This window comes from Elaeis guineensis, chromosome 2 (assembly GCF_000442705.2).
Source record: "Elaeis guineensis isolate ETL-2024a chromosome 2, EG11, whole genome shotgun sequence".
NCBI classification, from domain to species: Eukaryota; Viridiplantae; Streptophyta; class Magnoliopsida; order Arecales; family Arecaceae; genus Elaeis; species Elaeis guineensis.
Window position 1 is genome coordinate 80464562 of NC_025994.2, and position 15691 is coordinate 80480252.

General features: G+C 36.2%; 1 protein-coding gene across 5 annotated transcripts; it reads right to left on the reverse strand.

Moving 5' to 3' along the window:
* Positions 1–332: 332 nt before the first annotated feature.
* LOC105056951 (uncharacterized) lies at positions 333–12295 on the reverse strand. 5 transcript variants are annotated; one of them, XM_010939343.4, is made up of 7 exons: positions 11992–12295; positions 6827–9085; positions 6644–6725; positions 6385–6451; positions 1279–1464; positions 1090–1150; positions 333–1009 (listed from the first exon to the last, which is right to left on the reverse strand). In XM_010939343.4, the coding sequence occupies exons 1-7, from the start codon at positions 12014–12016 to the stop codon at positions 837–839; spliced, it is 2853 nt and encodes a 950-aa protein (XP_010937645.1). In that variant the 5' UTR covers positions 12017–12295; the 3' UTR covers positions 333–836. The 5 variants fall into 5 exon arrangements, 4 of the variants coding, with proteins under 4 accessions (XP_010937645.1, XP_019702440.1, XP_010937654.1 ...); XM_019846881.3 differs by having other exon boundaries at positions 11978–12293; XM_010939352.4 differs by having other exon boundaries at positions 11847–11993.
* Positions 12296–15691: the final 3396 nt, after the last annotated feature.

Below are 15691 nucleotides of genomic sequence, written 5' to 3' on the forward strand. Positions count from 1 at the left end.
AATAAAATTTTGCTGAACTAAACTTGTGCCCGCCTGTTGACAGCTGATGAATGACCAGTCAATTAAGGAAGCATAGCACATCCAAGCAATGTAAAAAGCATCAATATTGAGTGTCAAGGGCTTCATGGATATGCAAGGGTCATGATTCTTGCAAACAGAAAAAAGCTAGCAACAGGATCAAGTTCATGACATGACATGCCATGCAGCAATGACAAACAAGAACAGATAATGGTAAAAATTATGAAACATCAGACATTTTACCATCAAGCTACCTGTGGCTCAACAGACTGGGCCTTAAAGATACCTGGAGAAGCAGAGAATTACTAGCCATGTAGAAAAGGGGAGCAGGACAAAAATTTCTGTCTGCAACTTGATCATTGGTATGAAGTTACTGAATAAATAACAGGCTGCAGCTGCAGTTATACAAAACATAAATTAGAAGCACCATTCAACAGAACTTGATGGTCAAACTCATTACAACAATGCTGTGATTCTCTCAATACAGGAAAATCAACCACAGCCTGCAACATAATCTTGATTTTTCCAATTTTGGAGCTGTTGTAGCAGTCAAATGCTCCAGATTTGGCCTTCCTATACTCAGTAAATTGCTTTTACCTCTTTCGTCAAAAAGAAAAAGGAAAAAAAGGAAAATAAAAGAAAAGATACTCAGCATCTGTTATCACTGTCTTTCATCCTGTTCGAGTGATGCTTGAGTAGGAATCAGTTACCATCTATCACCAGGTGGTCTATGATATAGGAACCAAAAACAGGTTCATTGACCTGCAATCTCTCGAAACTATAGCACAGGAACGACACTTAAAACATCATCATGATTATTAGGCTGCAACTGAAGTTTTCTCAATTTTCTCAATGATCCGAAGGTAGAAGCTCCAGGAAGGATCAGTATCTGTTATAGCATCCTGACCAAATGGGTGTTCTCGAACATAATGCCGAACATCATCAGCCATTGCTAGCCCTTCTAAATAGACATGAAGATCTCCTTCAGGTCCTGCACATGAATATCTGATTAAATTTTGAAATGTATGACCAAATAAAACATTAAAGCTGCACATGTAGATGAAAGCTTACCTAGAGAGTTGTCGTCTACATCCTCAAAATGATAAGGGAGAGGGAAAATAGCAGTGTATGGCTACAAAACATATGGAAGAAAGGGGAAAAAGGAGTACCATGGTTAGCATCCAGTGAACTAAAACATGGCTAAAATGTTATGATTTGTTCAATAAGGTCTAATATGAAAACCAGATATGGACTACTTACAGGATTGCAAAGGGCTTTGTAAGGAGAGTCATCCACAAGTAATGTATTTGATGGTGAGTACTGTCCTTTATCCCATGGAAGATCATGTTCCTCTTTGTCCCATAATTTTTTTAGTTCCTTTAGCACCAGTGGCTTATGCTTGTTTTCAATGGTTTTAAACCCAGTATAAGTGCATTTAGATTCATCCTGCACAAGATTATGTAAAATAATCAAAAAAAAAAACCCTGTGGGTCATAATATCTAGAAAGGTATACATGAAATAACAAAGTCACATTTCTCACTCTACGGAAGTAATAATGATAAGTACAATAATATGAATCATTCACATTACTCAGACCACACGACTCTCATCCAGTCTACTTCAGCTTACAAATATAAAATATGACTTGGATCTTCCATTCCAGCATGCTAATCTCCTAAATAGTAGATCAGCTGTATATGGAGGCATTTGGTAGAAACAAGAGGGAAAGATCACTCCTTAAAACCTTCAAACTTATAGCCCACTCACTTGTCTGGGACATCACTCAAATATACAAGGAGCTTAGCTCTTGCAATCCACTATTGGTAGAAATTCAGTATGCTAAATGGCATCCGAAAGGTTAAAACAATTTTGGTTAGTGTCCTTTTATTCCAAAAACAGGCATAGAATGCCTCAGCACCTTGTAAGTTTCCCTCCTACAACACTAGATAAGCAGTGGGCTTCATTCTGGCGATGGTAGACAACACATAAAACTGAGACCTTCAAAAAGAAAAGGAAATATTCACATTACTATCCATATAGGAGGAAAAAAAAACTTGCATATGTTTCAGTTCACAACTGACACATGGCCTTTGTCTATTTATTATTTATCTACTCATTTGTTTATCACCTACTTATTATTTATTTACTTATTTGTTTATCACCTACCATCCAAATAGTCTATTATTATCTCCTTTCAAAGGCTCATTAAAAGATTTAGAAAGTAGACCATAGCTTATACAAATTTCAAATGGCTCAAAAGTAGCCAGAAGAACCTCATTCTTAATGAATTTTGACATGAAGAGAACTCTAGCAGCCCTGAGATCAAAGTTCACCAAACTAGTACCAGGGATCATACTAGTTGGCTAATTGTTCAATACAGTAATGTATTTACCGCCCCAAGATGTACCAAAACCCATCCGTGAAGAAGGAGAGGGAGAGAAGGACGAGGGAGAAAGGGAGGGAGGAAGGGGGAGATAGGCGTATTTCCAACCTCCAATCTATGAGCTCCGGCCCAGGATGATGCCCATTGCTGTTGTTTGTGGTAGCAGCAGTATGGTTGTGAGGAGAGCGAGAGAGGTGGTGGCATGGTGAGAGAGAGAGAGAGAGAGAATAGAAAGGGAGAAATGGTGGTTGTCATGATTGTTGTCAACAATGATAGTGGTGATGGAACCTCACCCTAGCAAGGGAAATCATGAGAGAATAGGAGCTGTGAGAGACAAGGAAGATCGAGAGAGAGGGAAGGGCTATAAAAGAACCAAACCCTGAATTGGCTCTACAACCACCCAAGACCACCTGAAACCAGGTGGAACCAAACAGCTCAGCCTAGTTCAGACTGATTTTGACCAAAGATCCAATTGAGTTGCCAAACCATTTCAGTTCTTGACCAGACTGCTTCAGTACAACTTGAACCGCTCAGTTCGGGACGATTTAGCAAACCTTGCCTAGGAGTCTTCAAATGCATCCATCAATGATGAACTGCTTCTTTATCTTACCGCTTGCTGAACTTCTGATAATCACTCTTGGATATATCTTAGTTGTGATGGCATTTAGACAATACCAGTGAACTTTGCCAAGTATATCTTCACAAAAAAAGCAATCTTTGATTATGGTTACACTGCTACCCTCAAAATAAGATTATGGTTAAACTGCTTGCCCAACTCCAATGTGAAACCACCAAAGGATATTTCTATCAATCCAAGGTAATTTATCAGAACATAACGTTGATGTATAATTGAACTGAAGATTCATCTTCAATTTCAACAATAAATGCATAAAAAATAAGTTGTTGATACTAGTGTATCTCTTCAAACATACCAATGGAGTCCATCTATTTAGAAGATGATTGGTTGCAAGGGCTAAGATTATAGAAACTTATTGTGAAGTCAAGAAAACTCTTGAGGAAGGAGGTAGAATATTCCTGGAGCATTATATGTTTATGTTACAATGCCTAAACATCATCATAATTTTCTATAATGACTTGGAATCTAATTGCCATCAATACCCCCTTATTTCAACCAACCAAACCCTATTAGATACTTGGAAAATAATATTTGCATCTTCGTAGTTCTATGCATGTGTTTTCCCTATTATTGTGTGATTTTGTAAATAAATTATACATCAAAATTCATATTTGAGTCGGTGTAACCATGCAACAAGTAACTATGGTCAACCTGAACCATCAACAGTAATCAAACTTCTTTCTTCAGCATGTTATCAGAAAAAAGCCTTGATACTAAGAAGATGATTCAAGACAAAAAAACCAACCAACTATAGTTTCCCTATTAGGTTAAGCAAACGCTTAAGGATAAAGTAATCTTTTTCAAACATGTGCTATCTTCACTGCAACGCATCACAATATTTTTGTAGAGTTTTACTATGACTTGAACCTCTAAGCAGACTGCTTCCTTGCTTCCTTGCTTCTCTAACTTAATGTGCCAGACTAACAAGACAGCAGACAATAGCTTTTAATATTATACAACTAGCACATGTTTAGCATGCTGTGCATGTGTGCATTCTATTATGAATCATGGACTTCATGGTCTGTAGACCTAAAATCTTCATGAAAGCTTTGAAGACCTGTCATGAGTAATCCATCCATCCATATGGATCTCTACATGAGGCTACAGTGCCAGAAAATTCTGCTTCTGATTTTATCCTTTAATAAGTTTGTTTGGCTACCATAATCAAGTGATCTAATAGTCATAGTCTGCTAAAGTAACTGCTAGGTTTTGACCAAACATGGAGGTCTGCCAGAACCCCTCATGAACCTTTCCCATACTTGAAGCTTGTGACTGAAAGCTTGCTCCTCAGATAGGTTTAGGACATGAGAGACACTCTTTTTGATTATTTTTTTAAGCCCTTCTCTTTTGCAGTCTTTTGTCTATTCTTTCTTGATCTGAGAGGAGTATCTTTTCTTCCTCTATATTTGCTACTGAAACACAAAGAAACCACATTAAATCAGCTCAAATTTGTGTCTGCCATCTGGTTTTTCTGGCGGACTTGATAATTTTCTTGTGGTCATAACCTCATGAAGTTCCACTCATCAAAAGAAAATAAACTCAAATGGATCATGAACCTCCATTTAGCTAGGAGAAAGCACATCTTAGCTAGATAAGCATGTTAGTAGCACTACCATTATTTTGCCAGCACATCCAGTAAGTGGCTCCCATTTTTTGACATGGTAGAGCTATGGCTACAGGAACATTGAAAGAATCATTAGACCCTGTTAAAAACTATGATAAAATCAACGTGAGCCCATTCTTTTAGCAGCTCTAACTTTAGCCAAACGTATTAGAATTTCATAATCAAGAGGATTCAAAAATGTTAGTCACAAACTGAGCACAGCAACTGACAAGGTTTCATTCAAGAATACGAACCGCATCCTTATTATTTTGCTTCCTGTAGACTATGGCTTTGTCCTGCAGACCATTTTGTTAATTCCGCTGTCCAGATTCCTTGATTGAATTTGTGGTTTTTGGCTCAAAGTAGCAAGCCTTTAGTCAATTTACCACAATTCACTGCAGCTACTTATAAAAGGTTTTTCTTTTCCTTTATATTTCATCACCACAATTCACTCACTCTCATCTCCTCTTGACGTTCCGCTCCTCTCACCACCACGATCTCCGGCTGTCGATGATCTTCTCTGGCGGTCAATGATCTTCTTTTGAAATTTGAAAGAATGTTAAGGGAAAATTTTAAAGTTTAAATGTTGGTTGATGGGTTGGTAGAGGGAAATTTGAAATTCAAATTTCAAATTTGAATTTCAGTGTGGATGGTTTGGAGGGTTCCTCTTCTTTTCGTACTCACTTTCTTCTTAATAAAATTTGGTGACTATTGTGCTAAAGCACATTAATCTCCTTTACATCAAAAAAAAAAAATATATCATCACCATCTATGTCAAAACTAATGACTTCTGGGAAATCTAAATCTCCCTTTGCAGGATACATTGATCCTGAACTTCTTAAAGTTAGTCTAGTTTATGATTATCTTCCAAGACATACAACCTAGGCATGATTTCGTGTTATTCTGCATCTCAAACACAGCTGCAGAGTTAGCATTATCAGGTTAATTGTCATTCTTATGTTATTCCCTCAACCATCCCAATGGCTCTTGACAAGCATGGTCATTTTAGTGCCTCATTGGATAAATTTGGTGCATCTCTATTATTTAGCATGTTGCTGCACATTTGTCCATTCTCTTACTGTCTCAACTTACAGGTCCTTAATAGAGTTAATTGTTTTCTTCCAAGCCTTCATACAAGTTGATTCTACTTTCATAGATCCTTCATCACTTGCTTAATGTAAACTTTAGGTCTTAAGCGTTGCCATTCTATTAGCCAGCATATTTCCACGAGTTTTTGACCTATTGCATCCATTTCCTATCTTTTTGTGACCCTGTGGCTTTGAAACTAACTACTAGTTCTGGAGCACTCTCAATTTGAAGTTAGGCTTCAAAATTGACCACATATTGACAGAATTGGGCTTGGTTTTGGTTGTCATTATTTTAAGTGTATGCGTAGCATTATGCATGCATTATTTAATATATGTAAGTGCACATATGCATGTATTCAGTTAAAAGTTGAGTTCAAATTGTAAGTGAAGCTTTGATGATTGATGGAAGATGCAGAATAAGGATGGTCAATTATAAATATAGATGAAATAATTCAGTCAAAGGTGGTATTTGCCATTACCAGGGAGCAGATTTTAGACCAGTCTATGGGCTGGATAAGTTATTATTGAGTACAAAGACACAACATCCATAAAAAAAATTCAAGAGCCTTGACGTGACCAACATATCATGCATTATTAAATAAGTCAAAAAATATATAAACTTGTCACAAAAAATGTAGTCTCAAGATCACTTACCCAAGAAAATAATAGATTGTGTTTCAGATTTCCCATAAGAAAATCAACCAAAGCATCGACATTATATCTGCAGAAGGTGCAATAAAACTATTTATCATGGACATGAACACAATATAGTATTCAGAAGCACCTAAATAGAACTTCAAAACACCAAAAGCATGAAAGCTAATGCCTCAAAAAAATACCATATAACAAACAAAATAATGAATAGAGAAAGAGGAAAACAAGCAATGAAAAAAGAACTAATTCAAAGGCATACTTTTTCCTTGATGACCAGACACCTATATCAAATTTCTCAAAGCAAAACTTCAGAAAATCGTCGCAGAAAGGTCTTTTGAATACTGGGTCCAAAACATAACATTATCCATCAGTACTTGTGAAGTAGAAACATTCCCCGACAAATTATCAATAAAAGTTGAAAGTACTGAGTAAAATGTCAAACCTGCTTTGCCCCCAACCCTTTTATGTGCTTTATGAATATTCCGATAATCTGGACTAACATCAGCAAGCAATCCATTCAAATCAAGTACAAGAAGCTTTTTATTGGTATGACTTACTAATGCCCCCTCGGGTGGCACTGTCACTGCTTTTGGTTCCTCATCTCGATCCTTGATTACACCTAAAGAGGTGACATCCTCTATAGCATAGCTTATTGATGGAGATGTCACTTCCTTCTCCTGATCATTAGCTGTTTCTCCATGATTGTATCCAAAGTTTGAAGCATTATTTTGGCAAGTAACCACTTTCACATTCTCTGATCCAGCTCCAGTTATATCAGTATAATTCAGATGTGAGTCATCCATGAGAACTCTCTCTCCTATTTGGAATGAGAAACTAGAACCTTCTACACAGGATGAATCCAATTTTGGCCTGATTGGTTGACCAAAGGAAATAGAATTCTCTATGACACCTCTAATTGGTGAAGGAGGCAAGCTTACTCCTCCTTTGCAATCAGTAGGAAGTATCTTCTGATTTTTTCCTGCAGAAATGAGACAGCCCTCTCGAGCATTTTGAACATCATCCAACAAGCTCTCATTCTTCTGTCTTGGTATGCGGTCAGGTACTTGATCTGCATGGATAGGTTGTCTTACATTCACTTCCTTGACTCTTCTTTCTACATCAGATGCAGGATCCCCATCCGAGTCATCAGCATCACCACATTCAAAAACTTCCACAGAGGTTCTGGAAGCTTCTGCCAGGCATGAGTTCAAAGCTACCTCAGGGAAAAAGTCGTTCACACTTGATGAAACCTCAGCTGTACTCTTTTCTGAACCATTATTTTTTACAACAACATCCAGGATTTGGTTGCTTTTGATGAAATCATCAACATTAAATCTGTCCGCTTCTACCAAGGCTGAAGTGGTTACAGGAGGACCATCCTGATCAACTTCTCTGTTATACTGAGAATAGTCAAAAACCATTTCCTCCATCTTCTGTTTCAGTTTTTGATGCTCACTTGAATCATTGTTTCTAACAACTTCAGAAACTGAATTCGTGAACATGTTGCTCTTATTTGCATCGGCAAATGCATCTCCTGTATTGTGTTCCTTTAATTCTGAATCATTGTTATTGGCAGGCTCAGGAACTGAATTAATCTCAGTAAACATGTTGGATTTTGAAACAATGTTAGGTGGCATTTCACACATCTTCACAATATTATCATCTTTGCTCTTTGATGGACTTTCTTTCTTGGACTGTAATATCAGATAGCCACCAACTGAAGCTTCAGTGTTATTCTGGCACACTGCATCTGAACCTGCATTTTCTAGTAATACAGAGCTGCAAGCAAAATTATTATTTTCAGCAACTTGAGATAAGGGGCTACTGCCATCCTTTTGAGTAGATTCAAAGATGCCAAAAGAGACACTTTTCTCCTTTGAAGTGGCATTTTTATTTCTCTTTGTATAAGTGAATTTCACACCATGTGATTTTAAATTAATTCCAGACACCATGCTGGTCTTTACTGAAGCCATGTTTAAATCCTCTGTCAAAGTATCAACATTCTTACTGACTAGTGGGTTAAAATTGTTATTACTGGATGCTTTCCTGTCATTCTTCATTCTGGAGTCCATCTCCATGATATCTGATAAAGTTGTAACATCAGCAGAAGAATGGTTTTGAACATTTTGCATTGAAGAGTTTGAATCCTCTTTGAAAGATAATTCAGATCTTTCCTCATCAATAGAATCTACAATCTTTGAAACATCACTTTCTTCTGTAACTATTGACATACTAAAGGATGCTTCCCTAAGGTTCTTATTCACTTTGTTTGTTTCAGCAGTTCCAAACACCGGAGCAACGTTTTCTTGTACAACAAAAAAGGTTAATTCACCAGGCATTCTTTGGCTAGGTTCAGTTTCATATACACTATTTTCCTTCATCATTATTTCTTTCTGCTCCACACAGACTTCTGTATGATCCTCAACCATTTCCAAAACAAGTTCATTTTTCTGAGACAGAGTACCGTCAACTGGTACAGCATTTTCTTTACTTTTTTCTGTCAAGACAATATTGGTAGTTTCAAGGTCCTTTTCCCCAGCATTGTTGAACTTTGACAAAGGGGCATACTTTTCCTTTTCCATATCACTCTCCTCTGATAAATTTCTCAAATCTTTGTCGGCCAGAGCACCAGTGCTGTCTGCAGATGACAAATTATGCTTTCCCCATTTCCTCTTGCACTCCCCTTGACTTGGTCGATCTCCTGCAGTTTGAATGAATAAAATGCACCTCTTTGCATGGGAAAAAAAGGCTTACAATATAAGCATTTAAGTTGATATATGAACAGATCATAAAAAGAAAGGAGTCCAGATATCAATCTTGGACTGTGATAGAGTTTCATGGAAAGATCTCTCAGATTGCAGTACACCACAAAATTAGTAACTGTTTCTACCTCCATTACGCAGGCATCTACCAACCAAACATATGGAACATGAAGTGAATACATTTCATATTACAGTATGAATAGGTATACATATCGTTTCAAGCATTACAGGTGACTGAAATACAGAAAGCAAATCATATATTGTTCATACAGATCTACTTGAGAGATACTTTACATTAGATCATCAGGTGATCAAGACAGGAAACAAAACTATGAAGTTTTTCACATAATTGAATTTGGACAGATAAGAATATCATGTACATAGATGACAAGACAAATATTCAACAAAAAAAAAAGAAAGAAAAAACATGGAAAAGAACCGTACTCTATCCAAAAAGCCTTCAATCAGTTATCTTGGATCAGTTATGAATATCATTCTACAAAGTCATGTTGATGATGCTCTATTAAAACTTATTCACAATTCTGCAAGAACCTAGTAATTTTTCCCAATGAGGCTTCTTAACATTTTTATTATAAACGCTCATGCCTCCAGACTATTCACCCTAGCTAGGTTATTGGGGCTGAAAATGAACTGAGCTGTTCATGAATAGCTCAGGCTTGGCTTTATAACTGGCTTATTCGAGCTAGATCCGACTTTGGGACTGGACAAGCTTCAAAAATTTTTTAAAGCTTGGCTTGATGGGCCAAGCCTGAACAACTTAGCTTGAAAAGAAGGAAAGAAGCTTGGCTTAGCTCTATAAGAAGCTCATTCAAACCAGTTTGTATCACAAACAAGCCAAGCTTGAGGACATGATTGCAAGCTCAGCTCAAGATCGAATACTCCTTTAATGAAAAAAGTTGACCTGAGCAGCACACTTGTAAATAAGGGTGTGAAAACAACTGATGAACCACAATCGCAACCTGAACCGGTCTCTTCAATTTGGTTTATATTGTTTTTTCTTTTTAATTCGGTTTGGTTTCAGTTTGAGAAAGTCTTGAACCAAAAAATTTCAGTTCAGTTTCAGTTTGAGTTTTCAAAAAATCGATCTAAACAGACCCAACCCAATCTGACTCAACTAATATGTATATATACAAATATATATATTCAAACTGATCTGACCCAACCAGACTCATATGTGTCCATATATATAAATTTCATTTTTAATTGTTCTTATATTTTCTTTTATATACAAAATTATTTTTTTTAAGTTTAGATTTAATCCAGCCCATTTAGTCCAGCACATTGCATATCAACCTTACATACAATTGAATTTTTAGGTTTAGACTTATCCTAAGCCATTTAGCCAGCCAGTGGAATATCAACCCAATAAACTGAACCAAATTTTTCAGATTGGTTTCAAGCAGTTTTTGTAGATGGTTGGTTCAGTTTCGGCTTTAGGTTTAGCTTCAAACTGACCCAACCCAATCCATGCACACCCCTATTGTCGGCTTGTCTCCACTTGTTAGTGCCCATAGTTATTACTATCCATAATCGCTGACCCTGTTCATGTTTTTCCTTTATGACAGCTTTATATCTTATTACCATAGCTAACTTGTAATCAATCTTCCAAATTCATTTTCTAAAAGATGTTTCTTGTCATACATAAACCTCCAAATTCTTTTATTCTTCTCCATACTTCTCCACTATAATATCATTACAAAAATTTTACCCTTTATGAACCAAAATTCCACAGCTCTAAGAATTTTTAGTTAATACTTTCCATAATCAATGTACAACCAATCGATTCCCTCCCAATTTTGTGGCATGGTTCCCCAACATTCTCAATGGTTATTGTTCTTGTATAAACTGAGTTTTTTTTCCACTGTGGCAGGCATGCCTGTGCCACGTGCCAGTAACCCGAACAGCAGAACAGCACCTTAGGCCGAGTACAGTCCAGATGGACCGCGTGGCCCCCGGGCACACTAAGGGGCCCAGAGAATTGGCATGGAGATACTGCACTCATATCAACTATGCTACCAATTACGAATTTGTGGTATTCAAATAAGACAGAGGAACACTGATTGCTTTATTGTAGTCTAGAATTTGCATGAACGAACTCTATTATATGCATATGGCTAGTCTTCTCCATTTAATTGTTTAATAGTAGCTAACATCACCATGTTTGAAGAATAGATTATTCTTTGAATTTTCATCAGTCCAATGTTTTTCATTCGATTTTGTGCATTGATATCCCATTCTGACACCACATATTATCTACTAACCTAGATTGCGTATTGTTCAAGAAGTCTATTCAGCTAAAGTTAGAAAATTCAGCTCATAAAATATCATCAAGTAAATACTTATCCAATGCTCAAAAACGTATGAAAGAAAGGATTGCACCTATCTCACAAACTAAAACCCTAAATCATCAGCAAGAACAGCAAGCCATGGTATCAAACCAACAGTACAGACAAAAATCGCCAACCAAGTCCACAAAAATAACCAGAAAACATCAAATTCAGATCATCATCACCCAACCAAAACACCCACTCAACTGGAAAACATCGATTCCACCTAGCATCTCATCGTGAATCGAATCAAGAACAAAAACCACGAAAAGAAATTTTTTTTAAAAAAATAATCAGCCAAAAACGGAACGAGAAATACCGCATTCAGCAGTATTCCTCCAAGAAATCATACCGAACAAGAATTTCAGATACCAATCGAATCCCAGTCGATTTCACTCCTCACAGTGGTCTCAGAACGATTCCAGATCTATAGAATTTGATCGCCCAACCTAGAGGAAATATTACAGAGCGTAGAGAACTAACTTGGCGAAACGAACCTGAGGGCGGGCTTCGTTTTCCCATTCTTATCTCGTTCTCTCTCTTTCTTATTGACTTCTCCTTCGATCTTTCTGACTCTTTTTTTCTTGGGAAGGATATTTCCGCTTTGGGTTTTGGCCTGTCGCTTCGATTCTTCGTTCCGTCGCCTTAAATTCTCCCCCTTACCCCTGTTTAGTTAACATTTTTTCCTAGAAATGGACAAACGATGTGAAACAGGGAATCCGTTTGCTTGCGAAATGATACTGGGTTTTGTTTATGTCTGGAAAGGGGAACATGATAGATAACGTATTCCGCTTGTGTGGACCTCTTCGTGTTCCACATGATATGGATCCGCTCGTGGAAAACCGTGTCCGAATCGGAGCAAAAGATCCCATGCCTGCGACTCGATCCAGAGCCAGAGGCATCTCACCGGGGGGTCGGGGTGGGGGGGCAGGGGCCATTCTTATCTCGTTCTCTCTCTTTCTTATTGACTTCTCCTTCGATCTTTCTGACTCTTTTTTTCTTGGGAAGGATATTTCCGCTTTGGGTTTTAGCCTGTCGCTTCGATTCTTCGTTCCGTCGCCTTAAATTCTCCCCCTTACCCCTGTTTAGTTAACATTTTTTCCTAGAAATGGACAAACGATGTGAAACAGGGAATCCGTTTGCTTGCGAAATGATACTGGGTTTTGTTTATGTCTGGAAAGGGGAACATGGTAGATAACGTATTCCGCTTGTGTGAACTCTTCGTGTTCCACATGATATGGATCCGCTCGTGGAAAACCGTGTCCGAATCGGAGCAAAAGATCCCATGCCTGCGACTCGATCCAGAGCCAGAGGCATCTCATGCCTGGAGCATTCCATGTGTGACGATACTTGGCTGCATTGCTAGATAGCAGGGAGAACCAACGGAGGAGCATAGAAATTCCGCACAAGAATAGCTGCACGTATGATAGGAGCTAGGCTAACAGTCAGATCCCAACGAAATATCCCGCAGGACATTGAGACAGGATACCATTCTATATATAAGAATAAGATTATTCTGTCATCATCCCAGCAGCATGATTAGCATATTCTGAAATATCCCTCGTTCTAGATAAAATGATGATGTATTACATTCCACGAAAAAATCAAAATAATCCCATAAAATTTAAAATCTTGAAGCCAGCTCTCATATTCTCTAACATTAGAGATCCCGTTTCCAATCCTAAGGATCCAATCAAAACAAGCCCTAAAAAGATTGCACTTATTTTTTTATCTAGTATTAAGTTTTCTTAATTTCTTCCAATTAGTTACCTTTGGTTCATTTTATTTCTTTTGACATTTTTTTGGCCAACATCTCTTTCTTATTTTCCATTCTTTGATGATTTATATTGCTAACCGTTCTTTTATCTTAACATATTTTTTCACTTTATTTCACAGTAGTTGCACTTATAGCCTTCTTTGAAGCACAAAATGTCATATATTCCTCTTAGAATCATTTTATCCTTGTTAAACTCATCTAAGCCTAGTATCTTTTATCATTGGAGTTAGAAAACCTGTCTATAGTTGACAAAAGATATTAAATTTATTTAAATCTAATAAAAGCTTAGAAAACAACTAGGGTATAAGATGTTTGAGTAGAAGTGACTAAAATATTGTAGAAATCAAAATTAATAGCTAACCCATTCAGGTTCATAACGATTTCGTCACAAAGGATGATGAAGATAAATGCAACCATATACATAACATTGCACCTCAAGTCCATAATAATACATGGAAGCCATTAAGAATGATAAATTTAATATATCAAATTGTAAATTTTATTCAAAATTCAGTATGCATGTAGATTCATCATAAAATCATTATTATATTTTAAATACAACTTAGTTGATAATTTAGATTTTTTTAAAAAAAAATTATACCAAAAGTGAGGCACTTTTATTCTATTGTGAAATTCATAAATTTCACTTTAATCTTTTGGGCTGCACTAGTACTAGACTAATGTGACCGTCCGATTGTACCAAAAAAATCATAAATTTTCTAAAATAATAGAATAGGAAGTTTCAACTTGTAATAAAAATTTTCAAGTTTATAATATTTCTCTTTCTTCTTATCATCGTATATATTTTTTTTGTTTGACTTTCCTAATCGACAATCAAAAGTTATGTATGCTGAAAACATAGGAGGATTAGTGCATTAACTCAAGGGAATTGATGTGATACACAAGGTCATCGAATATTGATAGGTCCATAAGATTTGTTGCATGTACCAATAGGTAATCCAAAATATTTTTCTAAATTTTAACTCACTAATTTTCAAATGGTTTAAACTAATAAAGAGAAAAGAACTGTGATTTCAAAATTATAAGATGTCCAAGCATAGCTAAAGTGAAATCAGATTGACATCTTAGCCCTGAAAAATGGCAAGTTGGAAAACTTTTTGATGTAATGAAACAAAAAAAATTCATACACACAACCCATTTAAGATTCTATAAATTAACGCCTGATAAAAGTAATACAAAGTAAATAAAATTTTTTCTCTAAATAGAAACATGATGAAATCGGCCTAAATAAGATGAATAATAATATTAGAAATGATTGTTTAAAAGGACAGCATACATAAACTCATTCATTGATATGGCATGGCACTTCATAAAATCATAGTTGGTTGTTGCATATAAACCATGATCCATGATGTAGATTAAAAAAATTTAAGGAAAGAAGCAGATGGAACATTCATTTTTCACTATCTCTTCTGTCATGCTCCAAATCCGGGACATAACACGGCCATGCTACCGAGGGATGGAGCCCACGATAACACGAAGCCAATCCATCATAATCATCTAAAATCCATCAAATAAAAAGATTCAATTCTATTATTCATCAAATAATCGAATCAATATTGGTTCAGAGCATCTAAATCCAAAAGCAAGTACTAACCCGAATCTCAACATTCATAAATAACTACAAATCCATGATTATAAAATAAATTAAACTTCTGCTGTCAAATTTTTCAGCTTGCTATACCGATCTTCAAGCTTGGATTCTTTTTGTCGATCCTAACCTTATTTCTCTGTTCAAACAAAAAGAAAACAAAAAGAATATGAGCTACACTAGCCCAGTAAGTAGAACTTGCGCTTCCTTATCGGATCAACCATAAGTTTTTTTTCATGATAATGTAATATTTAGAAAATAGCAGGTAATATAAAATAAAGCATTTCATAGAGCATATAACAAAACATGTTATAAATTCACCATACATGTATAAATCGTGTATATTTCACAATCATGAATCGTAAATCATTTTCATCATGTATTCATGTCATGTTTCAAAACATTGCTCACAGATATTCGTGCTAAGGTCACTATTATACCCGTGACAGGGCCATATTTCTTAATCGACAGAGTTCTTAATTCATGTGCCAACTTTATACTCGCTGGCAGGGCCATGTTTCGTATGGATGCTAGCTCCGGATGTCGACCTTCCCGAAGGGACTCATTCATAGCCATCTGAGAGCCTTTGAAATCATTATATCTTTTTCTTAAAGCATATATATACATAAATGAAAAAACAATGAAATTCATGCTTCATAATCATGCTATTTTCATAAGACATATTCATGAAATCAATGCTTACAATAAAACATGCTTTTTCATATCACATATGCCGATCCTTATTTTATGAAAAATTATGATTTCATCAATAGCAATTCTTTACATAAAAACATGATCATTTAAAAAT